At 46.5% G+C, this 13,961-nt stretch overlaps 1 protein-coding gene across 11 annotated transcripts in view; it reads left to right on the top strand.

The window, feature by feature from the left end:
- Positions 1-13,961, top strand: part of arvcfb (ARVCF delta catenin family member b) — a 129,069-nt gene that overhangs the window by 91,085 nt on the left and 24,023 nt on the right. For 10 of the 11 annotated variants that reach the window (XM_047149923.2, XM_053674638.1, XM_047149922.2 and 7 more), the window contains 6 exons: positions 656-1,146; positions 6,562-6,745; positions 11,252-11,369; positions 11,500-11,671; positions 12,314-12,331; positions 12,735-12,806. In XM_047149923.2, the coding sequence (XP_047005879.1) occupies positions 656-1,146; positions 6,562-6,745; positions 11,252-11,369; positions 11,500-11,671; positions 12,314-12,331; positions 12,735-12,806 (1,055 nt within the window). The remainder of the gene's footprint in view (positions 1-655; positions 1,147-6,561; positions 6,746-11,251; positions 11,370-11,499; positions 11,672-12,313; positions 12,332-12,734; positions 12,807-13,961) is intronic. The other variant, XM_053674639.1, reaches the window with a different exon arrangement.

The raw sequence follows: 13,961 nt of genomic DNA, 5'->3' as shown, positions 1-13,961 counted from the left end.
CTCCTCTCGGGCACAGTCCATTAATAAGGATCTGGCAGCTATTCCTCTTATCAACAGGACCGGCTCTTCTGGCTGCTTCTCCGTCAGCATGGTTAATAGCCGTCCACACTCGCCGCTCACCTGACTCGCCTGTTTTCTCTCCGTCTCCGTGTTTTGGCATTTCCATCACCCCTCGTCTCAGTCTGGCTGTTCCACTTAAAGCTGTTTTCTTCCCCACGTCCATCTTTTACTTTCGACTCATCACCTCGGGCAAGCTGTCCGTCTCTGGAAGGAGCTATTTCTGCTTTTCCCACGGAGCGCCTAATCATTTTGTCCACTCTTTGTCAGACCGTGTCTCTCTGTTTGACCAGGAAATGATCAGCCGGCGCGACCACAGTGCCCTTTTAACATGTCAGTGACTGTTAAGGCTTTTTGATAAGAGCTTTTTCCTACTGATGTGCCGCTCCTGCAGTCTACACCAAGCCTTATTAGTTTTTCCCTGTAGTTTATTACTTCAGTTTGGTTGTATTTATTTGTTTTCAGTAATGTCTTCGTATTATTCATAATATAATAGCATGTGATCGGAGATGGGAACTCGGTCAGAAATTCTGATTAGTTACCACTGCACACTCAAAACCTAACCACCATATCTCTGTCTTTCTCTGACCCTAAACAGAGGCTATGATGACCCCATTGAGACTGAGCTAATTGACGAGCGACACCGCTATGCTCCTGGCATATACCCCGCCCCACTCGCGCAGCCTGAGCGGGGCAGCACGGCCAGCCTGGACGGTGGCCTCGACGTTGGCCTCGCGCGTCAGGACCCACGCTGCTGGCGCGACCCGGACCTCCCCGAGGTCATTGCTATGCTGGGCCACCCGCTCGATCCGGTCAAGGCCAACGCCGCCGCCTACCTGCAGCACCTGTGCTATGAGAACGACGTCGTGAAGAAGGCAGTGCGACAGCTGAACGGCATCCCGGCTCTAGTGGCCCTGCTCGAGCACCCCAAGGGTGAAGTGCAGCGCAAGGCGTGTGGAGCTCTGCGTAACCTCTCCTTCGGCAAGGACAACGAAAACAAGGCGGCCATTAGGTGCTGCGATGGCATCCCCGCTCTCGTTCGCCTGCTCAGGAAAAGCGGCGACGCTGAGGTCCGCGAGCTCGTCACAGGTACGCCGTCTATTTTTTGCTCTATTTGCATTTAGTGACCAAAAAATACGTTTTTAAAAAAAAAAATTTTATTTTGTTTGCAAAATACATTTAGTAGTGACTGCTGTGGGGATGTCGACTAGTCGGGTCAAAATGACGGTGAGCGAGATGGTATATCTGCAGTGCCATGCGCTCTCAGTTTGAGTCAGTTATTTCCATGAAACCAACAATTCGACCGTACGAGTGCGTTTTAAGTAACGGGACGTTCTTAAACACTGTAATGTGGTGCACAGATTTATTATTTTGCACGGTTTATTGTACAGATTTCTTTACTTTCATTGTTCAGTGTAGCCTAAAAGATCACTGAAGCTGGAAATGGTTTCCGAGACCCTGTCAGTGGTGTTAATTATAGTGCAGTGAAATTAGTAGAAATTAGTCGTCATGCAACACCTAATAGGAATAGGAGAGTTTTCTCAGAGAGCGCCGTTGTTCTTCTAACGAGCGGATTTGAGAAAATAAATCCAGCTTTAACCCACTAATAGCTTTTTTTTTTTTTGGTCTTTATTTTGCAAACATGTTCAATTCTCTTTCAGTGCAGGAGCCATCATCGCTTTCCTTTATCCACGGGTATTTACAGAACAATAACTGAACTTGTCCCACTTCTCCTCTATTTCTAAGACACAACAAATCTACAGTCCCAGAGGACCCTCTCTAGTATTCTTATTTAATTCCTCAAACCTGCATTCTTCTGACTGCTGCATGCTGGTGCAGTACGAGAGCTTCTGATACCAGCTTTAAGCTTCTGGCATGGTAGGACATGGATATTTTGGTCTATTCTTGAAGAATGTGTGGTCCAGAGGCTGGCCTGCCAGAAGACATTTTGGGGCTGTTGTACTGGTTCTGGATCAGGGTTAATGAGCACTACTTTCCAGAGTGTGGTGTCCTGGAAGATGGCCATGATTGGTCCTAATTTCATATGAGGCCATTTCATTGTGGTTGCTGCATATCAGATGATATTTTGGTCCCTGATTACTGATTCGAGATCAGTCCTTTTGAGCATGATTTCCAAAGTCTGGTCACATTGGGGTCCTAAAGTACTGACTCTAGGTCAGTCTCACTTAGGCACACTGTCCAGAGTCTGTCATACCAGAAGATATTTGGGGCTGCTGTGCTGATTCTGGATCAGTCTTAATGAGCATTGCTGTCCAGAGTGTGGCTTTCCAGAAGATAGTTATTTTGGTCTTAATGTACTGACTCTATATCAGTCTTACAGAGGCTCACAGTACAAAGCCTGGCATACTAGAAGATACTTTAGGGCTGGTATAGTGGTTCTTGATCAGGCTTACGAAGCACTGCAGTCCAGAGTCTGGCATACCAGAAGTTGTTTATTTGGGGGTAGTGGTGGGGGGTTGATTTTATAGAACATGCTGTTCAGTTAAAGTCCATTCAACTAAGTCAGATATGAACTTACTTCAGTTCAGTATTTGAGTGCACACTCATGCAACACCAGATTTTTCAGACTGATGAACTGATCCTGGAACGGCAGTTCAGGCTGCCTAGCCATGTTAAATCTCCTGGTGATTTGCTAAATGGCCCTGGGAGAGTACAATGGGGTTTTGTCCCCCTGCAGCTAATGCCTTAATCCACTTACCGGTTTTACCTGGCATGCGGTTGCAGGAGTACTGAAAATCCAGCAGAGAGGCTTATTGCAGCTGCGATAAACCACAGAACTACAGGGATTGCGTTAGCATGGGTGGTCTAAAGGCTTTTACCTTCCATTTCCATTTACCCTTTGCCTAAAGTGACCTGTATTACACGTTGGTCAGAGACATAGTGTGAGTGTGTAGCTATCAGTTCTGATCAAACCTGTGTCTTCATGACCATAGCAGTGTTGTCGCAGTTCTGGGCTTGAGGGTCCCATACTTCTGAGAATGATGATAAATGACTGTATTTACCTTGTGGTGGCTTAGCGGTTAGCACGTTCGCCTCACACCTCCGGGGTTGGGGGGTTCGATTCCCGCCGCGGCCCTGCATGTGTGTGCAGAGTTTGCACGTTCTCTCCGTGCTGTTGGGGTTTCCTCCGTGTGCTCCGGTTTCCTCCCCCAGTTCAAAGACCTGCATGGTAAGCTGGACCCCATTTTGGACCCCATCAAAGGTGTACCCTGCATTGTGCACAGTGCTCCCTGGGATAGGCTCCAGGTTATCCTCCACCCAGTAGGATAAGCGGTATAGAAAATGGATGTGTGGATGTATTTACCTTGTTAGAGAAAATGTTGCACCGTGTAGTTTGACCACAAAAAGTGGGGTTATTTCTTGAAAACAGGAGGATGAGCTTGCGTTATTTCTTTTTCCAGCTTAATAATTCTGGATATGACTGTAAAACAGTGGCCGCCATTGTGACTCTGTAGAATGAATGCTTGGCTCGGATCAGTTCACTGAGCACAGAGAAAGCGTGGGATTCCTGTGCTATGTGGTGGTCGTTAAGCCAGCGAGGGGCGACCATGCCCCAGCTGTGATGATTGCTTTTACAGTGCAGTGGGCCTTTCAATCAAGGCTAAAAATAGTGCCAAGTGGGAGGGTCTCAGCCCCAACCACAAACGCCCATATGTTTTGGCCGGCGAGGCCCTTATGAAAACATAACCCCTTCATAATATGGGATCGGTGCAAGGAACTGGGCACTATGCAGCACAATTAAAAATAATTACAGGGTCTCAAAAATAGAACGAGTCCATCATGGAGGTTTTCATTCCATTCACTGAACAACCTCCGCAGCCCACTGTTCCCTCTGTGGATGGGCTACTCACAGTAATGGCTAGTTTTGTATCCTCTTCCTTTCCTTTTCTTTCCAGCAGCCCTTTCTTTGTAAAATGCCACATTAAAAGGTCCTGCGGTGTTGTTAGATGTCATTTGGCAAAAATGAAGAAACTCTGTAATGCTCTCAACATGAAGCTGGACTTACTCTAGTGTTCTTGTATTAAAAAAAAAGCCCTTCACACAGAGAGTAGTTGTGCTAGAGAGAACGTAAGGAACCAAATCCTCGTCTCTGCTGTGGCCGTCTTCTACAGGCTTTCAAATCTCAACTTTGAAATTTGGGCAAATGGGCTTGAAGCAGAATGCAGGGTGACATTTTAGAATCGCTCTTTTTCCTCCCTTCTTTACCTACCTGACATCCGCACGCTCCGTCACCTCCACTCAGTCTGGGCCGTAACAGCCCCTCTAATGAATGGCCTGTAAGGGCAGCATGTCTTTTGCTCCTTGCAAAATTGAATTAGCTGGGAGGCTGTGGTGCCAAGCAGGAAACTGCAAACCCAATAAAGCTGCAACACACACACACACACACACACACACACACACACACATAGAGCTTCCTCAGGGCACAGCGCACAGTTTCATCTCCCTTTCTGGATTTGATTTCTGAGGAATCCAGCTGAGGGGGAGTTACCGAGAAATAGGTGACATCAGAGAGCAGCATGCATTTTATCGCGGGTCATAAAAGGCCATACACACTTGGAAAGTCATATAGTCAGGAACATGTAGAATCACGGACATAACGTCTCGTAGGGTCAGAGACATGTAGAGTCCGAGACACTTAATGTCTTATAAGAGTCATGCATATTTAGAGTCAGGGATATGTAGAGTCTTGTAAAGTCCTATGCATGGAGAGTTTTTTATAGAGTCAAGCAGATGTTCCGTTTGGTAGAATCAGGGACTTGTAGAGTCTTCCTGGTCTTGTAGGGTCAGGACGTTGTAGAGTCTTATTGAGTCAGGGGCATGTAGAGGCTTGTAGAGTCAAGAACACACAGAGTCTTGTAGAGTCCGAGACGTATAGAGTCAGAGGCTTGTGTAGTTAGGGATGAATAGGGACAGGTAGAGTCAGAGACATGTGTAGTTAGGGATATAGGAATGTGTAGAGTCAGAGGTGTGTGTAGTTAGGGATGAATAGGGACATGTAAAGTCAGAGGCGTGTAGAGTCAGAGACGTGTGTAGTGAGGGAAATAGGAATGTGTAGAGTCAGAGACGTGTAGAGTCAGAGTCAGTGTTTTCCAGCTGAATTTAATGAGTGTTTGGAGGTAGACTTTTACACTACATGGAGTGAGTAATTTCTGAACATTTGGCGTTTTGGTTCTTTTTTTTTTCTTTTTTGTTTTTTTTTTGGACCAAGAATGCGGTTTTCTCCTCATGTGTCTTTTTCTTCTGTAGAGACTTTGATTCGCTGTTTTCGAGGCTTTACTCATTTCCCACCGAGTTTATTTTGGAAAATATGGACTTTGTGTGACATTCGTCATCCCTGCAGCGTCTGAACGCTCGTGAGCTCACACGCCGCAAGCCACATTCAATAGCTTTACTTGTCCGAGGCACCGACTAGATCAGCTTATTACCACACAGCAACCAAACCGCCACTGGGGTTTCGGGGGGGACCAACAAACAACCCGTGTGTCACATGCAGGACTGCGTTCCAGGAAAACTCCCACTTTCTCTTACATTATGGGAAATGAAATGTAATGATTTGGATTTAAAGGCTGAGTTTTCGGTATGAACCTGCCTGAGACGTTGCCGGGTCGTGTCGTAGTCCCTCAGGGGGATGACCTGAGCAGAACTGCATTCATGCAGTTTTATATATTATACAGACATTTTAAATAAATGCATTTCCAAAACACTCTCAGCAACCCAAATGTGAACCGTTTGAACCCGATCTGCCACCCCTGCCTACACTACATCTTATTTCCTATCTCCAAATGATGCACTGTAGGTCATCTCTGCACCCGTGGTGGGTGGGAGAGTGTTTATGAATGTAGGCGTACACATGTGGTCATCAGAGGTAGCTTTTATTTCCAAATGAAAGCCACCACAGGGGCTTCTAGGAGGTGTATTATTTTTAGATTTTTGAGCATGTGGATTCAGCTGGATGAGGGTGGGGGAGAAGTGTGTACAAAAACGGAAAATGGGGACGACGGTGTTGCAACCAGAGCGGCGCTCCCAGAATTCCCCGGGCCTTACAGTGTCGTTCACGGTGGTGGTGTTCTCTACGTTTTGAAGAATAAAACAGAACGCGCGTGTATGAAGTCTGCACCGAGCGTTTTGTTGTCCTGAAAGCACAGACCGAGCCCTCGACTCGTGTCTTTTCTTCTTCGCAGCATGACACGTCTGTCGTGTTTGTTTTCCTCTATCGTGATCATGTGAAACAAGCTCGTGCTCTGATCTGACGATGCGAGTGCTGCTGACTGACACGTGGATCCAAGAGAGGTGTCACACCTGAGCGACGTCTCGCTCGTCCTCTTTTGTGTAGTGATCATGTAGCGAGAGATCTGAGAGCGTCGGAAACCTTACCACACGAGCCTGAAAGCGCTTCAAAGCGCTTCGTCATTTACGTGTGCGTTTCTTGCTCTTCCATCTACTAGACGTTCTTCCTTCTGTTCACGTTTGTTTTTTTAACAGGGACGTTGTGGAATTTGTCCTCGTACGAGCCGCTGAAGATGGTGATCATAAACCACGCGCTGCAGACCATGACCAACGAGGTGATCATCCCGCACTCGGGCTGGGAGGCGGAGCCCAACGAGGACTCGAAGCCCCGGGACGCCCAGTGGACCACCATCTTCAAGAACACATCCGGATGCCTGCGGTACTCACCCGCTCACACGCAGTCCTCACAAAACAGCTTCCTACCATGAGCACTCATTTTGGTGCAGTGTCCCAAAAACCAACTTACGGACATCATTTTAGTTTAATTATTTGATTTCATATAGCGGTTGGTTTGTAGGATGACATGAGGAGTAGAACACTCGGCAAAATCAGCACTCGGCTAACCCTGACGCAGAACCCTTGGCACGCTAAACACACGCAGAGACGACACCACGTAAACACTCGAGTCTTATTATAACCAAATGAACGCCTGGTAGTGTCATGGCTGACCTTTTCATAGAGTACAATAACTAAGCCCGTTTTGCGACATCTGAAACCGAGCATAAGTTTAGTCCCGGACTATAAAGCGGTTTTAATTAAGAATGCGCATCGACGGTGCGTTTTAATCCAAGGTCAGAATGTCCTCTCCTTCCCTTAATCATCTCAATAACTCCGCTGTGTTAGTGATGCAGTTAGTCTCCGCGGCGTTTTCCCCTCCAATCTAATACTAATTTGTTTTCTGAAGGTCTCTGGGGACAAAGGAAGAGGCGCATTTAAACGGCGTTTAGCCACGGCCATCCATTAAATAGCCACTCAGAGCTGTTTGCAAAAGTACTAGCAGAACAAAGGCTTTTTATTGCGTGGGCTTTTAAGAGAAAAGCAGATAAGTGAATTAAGCGAAAAGCCCGAGAATAGGCAGGTGCTTAACGTTATTTAGCGAGAGTCGGCTTTGACAGGCCAGTTTGATTTCGGTGGTACATTTTCTACAAAACTAGATCGGGAAAGCAGTACAGATCCCACGTCTGTTGCATCACAGCGCTGCACAGTTTAGTGCTATTTACACATCTGAGAGCCAAGACGGAGGCTAATTACAGTCTTGCTAGCCATAATTTACACCGTGAGACTTGGCCTAGTTAGTATGTGATCGAGTTTCTCGTCATTGCCTATAGGAATTGTGTTCTTAGGATCACGTTTCAGCACACTTTCACACCTGTTAGTCAGTTTGCCGAGTTCATGTGAAATTTATATGTTCTGCTCTATTTGCTATTTGGTTCATTTTTGTTTTTACGCTGAACACAACTCCCCAAAACCAAGAAGCAAAAACATGTTAGATTGGGCTCACATCTTACCCGAGCATGGCGAGCACAGAACCGGCGCTAAATAAATGACTAGATAATTTTACAGATATATAATTTATACAGGTCATCGTTCTACACATCTAACGCCGCGAGCCGAAACACATGGAATGTTTGATTCACTTCCTGCAGGTGAGTCAAACATTTCTCACAGTTCAGCTCCTGCAGGTGAACTGATTCAGAGTCGATTCAGTTTCTCACTAGAGTCCACTTCCTGTAGTTGAATCCATATAGTGTCAGATCACTTTCTCATTTGTGTCGACTTCCTGCATGTGAGTCGATTCAGAGTCGAATCACTTTCTCACTAGAGTTCAGTTCCTGCAGGTGAGTCAACTCAGAGTCGAATCACTTTCTCACTAGACTGAGAGAATCACCTCTGTCATCTGTTTAACTATATATTGTGCTATATATTGTGCTATATATTCCAATTTAGTTGTTTTTATTAAATTTTTTGATAAATCCTGGCATTTTGTTTATTTCCTAACAAGCGGAGCGGAGATGAACATGTGAAAGCTGTGAGGTTCTGTAAATGCTTAGTGTTTGGTCATTTTAGATACATGAAGGAATTTTGTCCCTTATGAGGTCTGTAACAAAATGATGCCATTTCTATCTTACCTGTATCACTTAACCCCGGAATAGTATTCTTGTTTTTTTCTTTCTTTTTTTTAGCTTTAAAAGCATATTATTCAGTAAGTGCTATGAATTATTCAGTAACTACACTGAAACTAATAGGAATGGTGTGTCATTATGAGAGTGAGGAGTGCAGGACTGGACCCTATGCTCCTAGGGCTTTAAGTGTATTAGCTAGCATTAACATTTCCTCATTCTGTAAAAAAAAAATAAATGTACCATGCTCTCCTAAATCACACCAACACCTCTCGGGTTATCAGCACTCCTGAGTATTGGGAATTTCACTGACGTGGCTTTGCTGGTATGTGAAATCGACTCAAATCAGGATTAGGCCCGGTGTTTAAATAAATAAAAATAAACATGGGGTGGGGGGGTGGCAGTAGCCAATCAGATTACAGCCTGCGCGAGCGTACAAAAGGTGTTGTATACCTTCACTGTAAGCCATGATGAATGTAATGAGTGGTTCACTGCAGCAGATACTGTATAGCGGTCTGAGTTATAACGTTATTATTTTGTACTCCAGCAGAAACAAGACCCTGTCCCGTTGCTCCTACGATGAGCAAGAAAACCAGATTCGGACAGCAGGGACGTAATGAAGAGCTGCTTGTGTTTTGTGACAGTAAAGTGCAGGATAATGCCTGTTTGTTTGTGCCACACTTCAGTGGCGGTCTAGAGGCTGAAATCGATCCTCGTGGCCTCGTTCCCTCCCTCTTTGTATTGATGCCCTCATTAGCAGCGTTTCCTCTCCGAGCCCTGAGACACTGAGTATTTCCATGGTTACTCTGCGTCGCTCTGCCGTGACTGTAAACGAGCTGGGGTCGAGATGGGCAGAAAGAGGACAGATTTGGTTTGTCCCATTTAGCACCTCTAAGGGTTCTGTCATTTGTCACATCTAGCATCTTTAATGTTTGTGTGTATTCACCCTTCTGGAATGGTTAAGGGTTCTTTGGTTGATGTCCATTTAGCATCCCTAAGGGTTCTTTGGCTTGTCCCATCTGGAACAGTTATGCTTTCTTTTGGTTTATCCCGTCTGGAAAACTTAAAGGTTCTTTGATATCCATTTAGCATCCCTAAGGGTACTTTGGTTTGTCCCCTTGGAACAGTAAAGGGTTCTTTGGTTGATGTCCATTTAGCATCCCTAAGGGTTCTTTGGCTTGTCCTATCTGGAACAGTTAAGGGTTCTTTGGTTGATATCCATTTAGCATCCCTAAGGGTTCTTTGGCTTGTCACATCTGAAACAATTATGGGTTCTTTTGGTTTATCCCGTCTGGAACAGTGAAGGGTTCTTTTGGTTTATCCCGTCTGGAACAGTGAAGGGTTCTTTTGGTTTATCCCGTCTGGAACAGTGAAGGGTTCTTTTGGTTTATCCCGTCTGGAACACTTAAAGGTTCTTTGATATCCATTTAGCATCCCTAAGGGTTCTTTGGTTTGTCCCCTTTGCAACAGTAAAGGGTTCTTTGCTTTATCCCATTCAGCATTCTTAAGGTTTCTTTATTTTGTTTCTACTGATCACCCGTCACTTGTTGCCCCCCCCCCCCCCCCCTTGACAGAACTCTTAAGGTTTCTTACAGCAGAGGATTTCCATTCCAGATCATGTTCCTAATAGAACGCTTTCAGAAAACATTCTGTTACCCATCCAAAGAAGCCTTGAACCCATTCCAGAACCTGTTTTTTTTTTTTTTTTCATTTCTAAAAAGCGTAGCTGTAATAGCGTGATGAGTGTCATTTTCAGACTGACGATAAATACACAGGACGGTGTGGGTGACTACAAGTGGTACTGTATTAATGTGGAACCACACAGTGCACATTAATATTTGTCTGATCTCTCTTTCTATCCATCTCTCTCTCTCTCTCTCTCGCTCTCTCTCTCGCTCTCTCTCGCTCGCTCGCTCTCGCTCTCTTTCTGCATGTGGCTCTGATTAACTGACCTTAAGCACTGCAGGGTCTGATAAGTCTGAAATTGCATTCCTCCTCCATCCCTCTTTCATTTTCAGCATTTCTCCTCTCCTGCCCTCTCTCTCTCTCTCTCTCTCTCTCTCTCTCTCTCTCTCGCCCTGTAGCAGTTTAATCAGTATAATCAGGCTTGGTTTTGATCACGGAGACTGAGAGCCAAGCAGAGTTAGACTGAGACACACACACACAGACAGACAGACAGACAGACAGACAGGCTTTGGCCCTGTAGGTTGTAGAACACACTCGGGAATGTGAGCACCGAGGCTCCGTGCCTGTGTGTCGCCAGTTCCCGATGCCACTCCATCTCCATCCCCGCCACTCTGCCCGTATCCATGGCAACTGTAAGCACCGACATCTGTTGCCTAGGAAGCAGCTTGGGGCCCGAGCCTGATTTGCCACGAGCAGCGTTCATATCACAGCTGAAGCCGAAGTGTGTGTGAGACAGACGTGTGTGTGTGTGTGTTGGATGAAAGACGACTGTCGTGGTACGTGCTCCGGCACACAGTATAACACTCTGCGTAATTTTCCACAGATCTGCTGTACAGTGTGTTTGTATACAGTGTGTACGCTTATTCATCACCATGCGCCGTACACACAGACGTTGTTTTGGTGTATCGGCATAAAAAGACAATGTAATCACCCTCTTCTTCTTATATGGTCCACATGTTGGCATGGAAATAGAAACTGCTTTCGTCCAGTGAACGTAAAAACTCTCGCAGCTGTCCTACATGTTCCGTGTGAGCTCGCTGGCGCTGCGCTTCATCACACAGTCGTGTGTGTTTGTGCAGGAACGTGAGCTCGGACGGAGCGGAGGCACGCAGGAGGCTGCGGGAGTGCGACGGCCTGGTGGACGCCCTGCTCCACGCTCTACTGTCAGCCGTGGGGAAGAAAGACATGGACAACAAGGTGAGACTCGCCGTGCACTCGTTACAAGACCTGGGTATTTCTGAGAAACGTCTATGTGATATAAATGTCTATAAAAGGTTTGTCGTCTGTGGAGTTCCACCAGCTATTCAACATCTGTCTTTTACCCCAGTCTGTGGAGAACTGCGTTTGCATCATGAGGAACCTTTCCTACCACGTCCACAAAGAAGTCCCGGGAGCAGAGAAGTACCAGGACCCGTCCTCTCTTCAGGCTCCGGGCTCCACGGGGACTCACAGGAAGAAGAAGGACGACGCTGGCTGCTTCGGTGGCAAGAAAGCTAAAGGTCCGTCTCTCGCCGAGTCAGAGCTCATTAGAGCGCTAACTACGGAAATGATATTAGCCCTCGGGTTACAGAATTAAAAATGAGGCGCCGTTGCTGTGCCGAAGCCGTGATTAGTCCTGGTATGTGTTCGTGTCGGTTGTGTGTGTGTTGTAGCCTAGCAGCGACGGATGTCGTGTATCTGTGGTCCTGTGTGATGACTCAGGAATGGTTAATAGACGTTCCTGACTCGTGTGTGTGAGCTGACTCAGACGATGTGTGTGTGTGTGTAAACAGTGAAGAAGCCAGTCGCTTCTATACGTCTATAAATCACACCGGCGTCAAAATTCGTCAGCGGCACAAAGTAGGCCGGAGACATCCGTCTCAGCCCAGAGCAAATAGAAGTAAACCGCCGTGTTCATTCCTTCATCTGAACTGTGCTCGCGGAAAAGAGTTTGAAATCCACAGAGGACACGGTGCAGGATTCGATCACTGCTTCGACGTTATGAAGAGAAGTATTTAACAACACAGCTTCACTGGTGAAGCCTGTCTGCTGTAACACACACACACACACACACACACACTAACTCACACACACTCTTATATCATGCCTCTCCTCTTTTTCCCCCCTCTTCTCTTGACTGCTGCTGGGCTGGCTAACTGTAGAGGATTGGTTTAATCAAGGTGAGTTTCTCCTTCACGTTCTCTCCGTCCATCACTCTCTCTCCTCGTGTGTGTTCTGTGTCCGAGTCTGACCCGGCCGTCTTAGAACCCAGACTTTTGTTCACATCATATCATTTAGCCTGTGTCTGTTTGAGTCATCTGTTCATAGTGTGTGTGTGTGTGTGTGTGTGTGTGTGTGTGTGGGGCATCGAGATGTTCTTCATTAGCCCACTCTGCTGTAGATATATTTCCTCTCATACATTATTAAGAGGGATTTCCGCTCGGGAGAGCCTCAACCATTAGAGCGTAGTATGAGGAGTGTGTGTGTGTGTGTGTGAGAAGGTCTGAGATGGGCATGACATTCACTCTCCAGACAGACTCTAAAGCTCTGGTCTCTCTAACAGTCCTGTTTCTCTTTCCTCAGGGAGGAGGAACGGTGACGGTGACAAGAACTACGACACGATGGACCTCCCGAAGCGCACAGAGCCCACTAAAGGTACGCGGCGGAACGTCGACACGCGCCTCTCAGATTGTTTTTGTTTTTTTTTGACGTTTTTTTGGCTCGGCGCTCAGAAGCACAAATCTCTCCTAAAAATGTATTTATTTTTTTGTGACTGAAATGAGCTTTGGTTCGTTTCCAAGGTGTAGCGTGTGAAGCCTTACCCATTCGTACACGCGTGCCTTATTTCTGCGACCACACGGAGCCATAATCCGCAGCAAAGAGACAGAATTACAGAGTAATATAATAACGTAAACAACTAGCATGTGAAATCTAAGCTTTCGCTCTAGCGTGCCAACTGATGAGCAAACGTAGCGAGTTCAGAGAAAAAGCTCAACTTCAGACGCTAAACGCTAATCTTGGTCGATTTATTTAGATTTAGAATAAGGGGAAATTTCTTTCTGTTTAGTTTTTTTTCCTTCGTCTCTAAGACTTTCATTAACATGAGCTGAACGTTGGAATGTTCTGGAGACGGCCATCTTGGATATCATCTGGTTATCGCCCCTCCCCCGTTTTTCTCTTCAGTCTTAATGTTGTCCGCTTGTGCTTATGGACGAGACTTTGGGGGACGCCACTATATCAGGACTCGTATGACATCACCACTATGGCGTTCCTTTGTCACAGTGCCGTCGATGAATAATTCAGCCGCACTGACGCAGCTCTGCTAGCTTGGCTAATGAACCGTTAACAGATCTTGGCTAGCCAGCCATGTTTTTTAGGAAGCCAGCTAATACTTGGTCAAATCTCGTGAGTCAGTTGTGATGTCATATTCAGCTGTTGGAAGGCATTGGATTGGTCAGATGCATGAGATTAAGATCAGCGCCGATCTCCAGGAGGAGTCTCGGGATTGTTACCTGAACTCGTATAGCGTAAAAGAAGCTCACGGTCTCCCCTGACGCAGGAGCTGACTGCAGTGTTTCACCAGGAACCAGGCAGATCCCTCAGAACGCTCTTGTCGGGACTTTTTTTCCTTTTCCCCCGTCCCTGCCCGGGAGGAAGTGCGTGCAAGGACACGAGGGTGGCTTTTTATCGTTTCCTCCACCGTCTCCGCTGTGCACCCAGAAATGAGCTTCAGGCCCCTTTTGTTTTTCCCACCGAGGAAATGGAGCCCTATCGAGCCGTTACCTGGAGACCGCCGCCGCCGTCGATCGA

This window comes from Ictalurus punctatus, chromosome 22 (genome assembly GCF_001660625.3).
Source record: "Ictalurus punctatus breed USDA103 chromosome 22, Coco_2.0, whole genome shotgun sequence".
NCBI classification, from domain to species: Eukaryota; Metazoa; Chordata; class Actinopteri; order Siluriformes; family Ictaluridae; genus Ictalurus; species Ictalurus punctatus.
The sequence above is the reverse complement of the archived record's forward strand: the minus strand, read 5'-3'. Positions and strand labels throughout refer to the sequence as shown.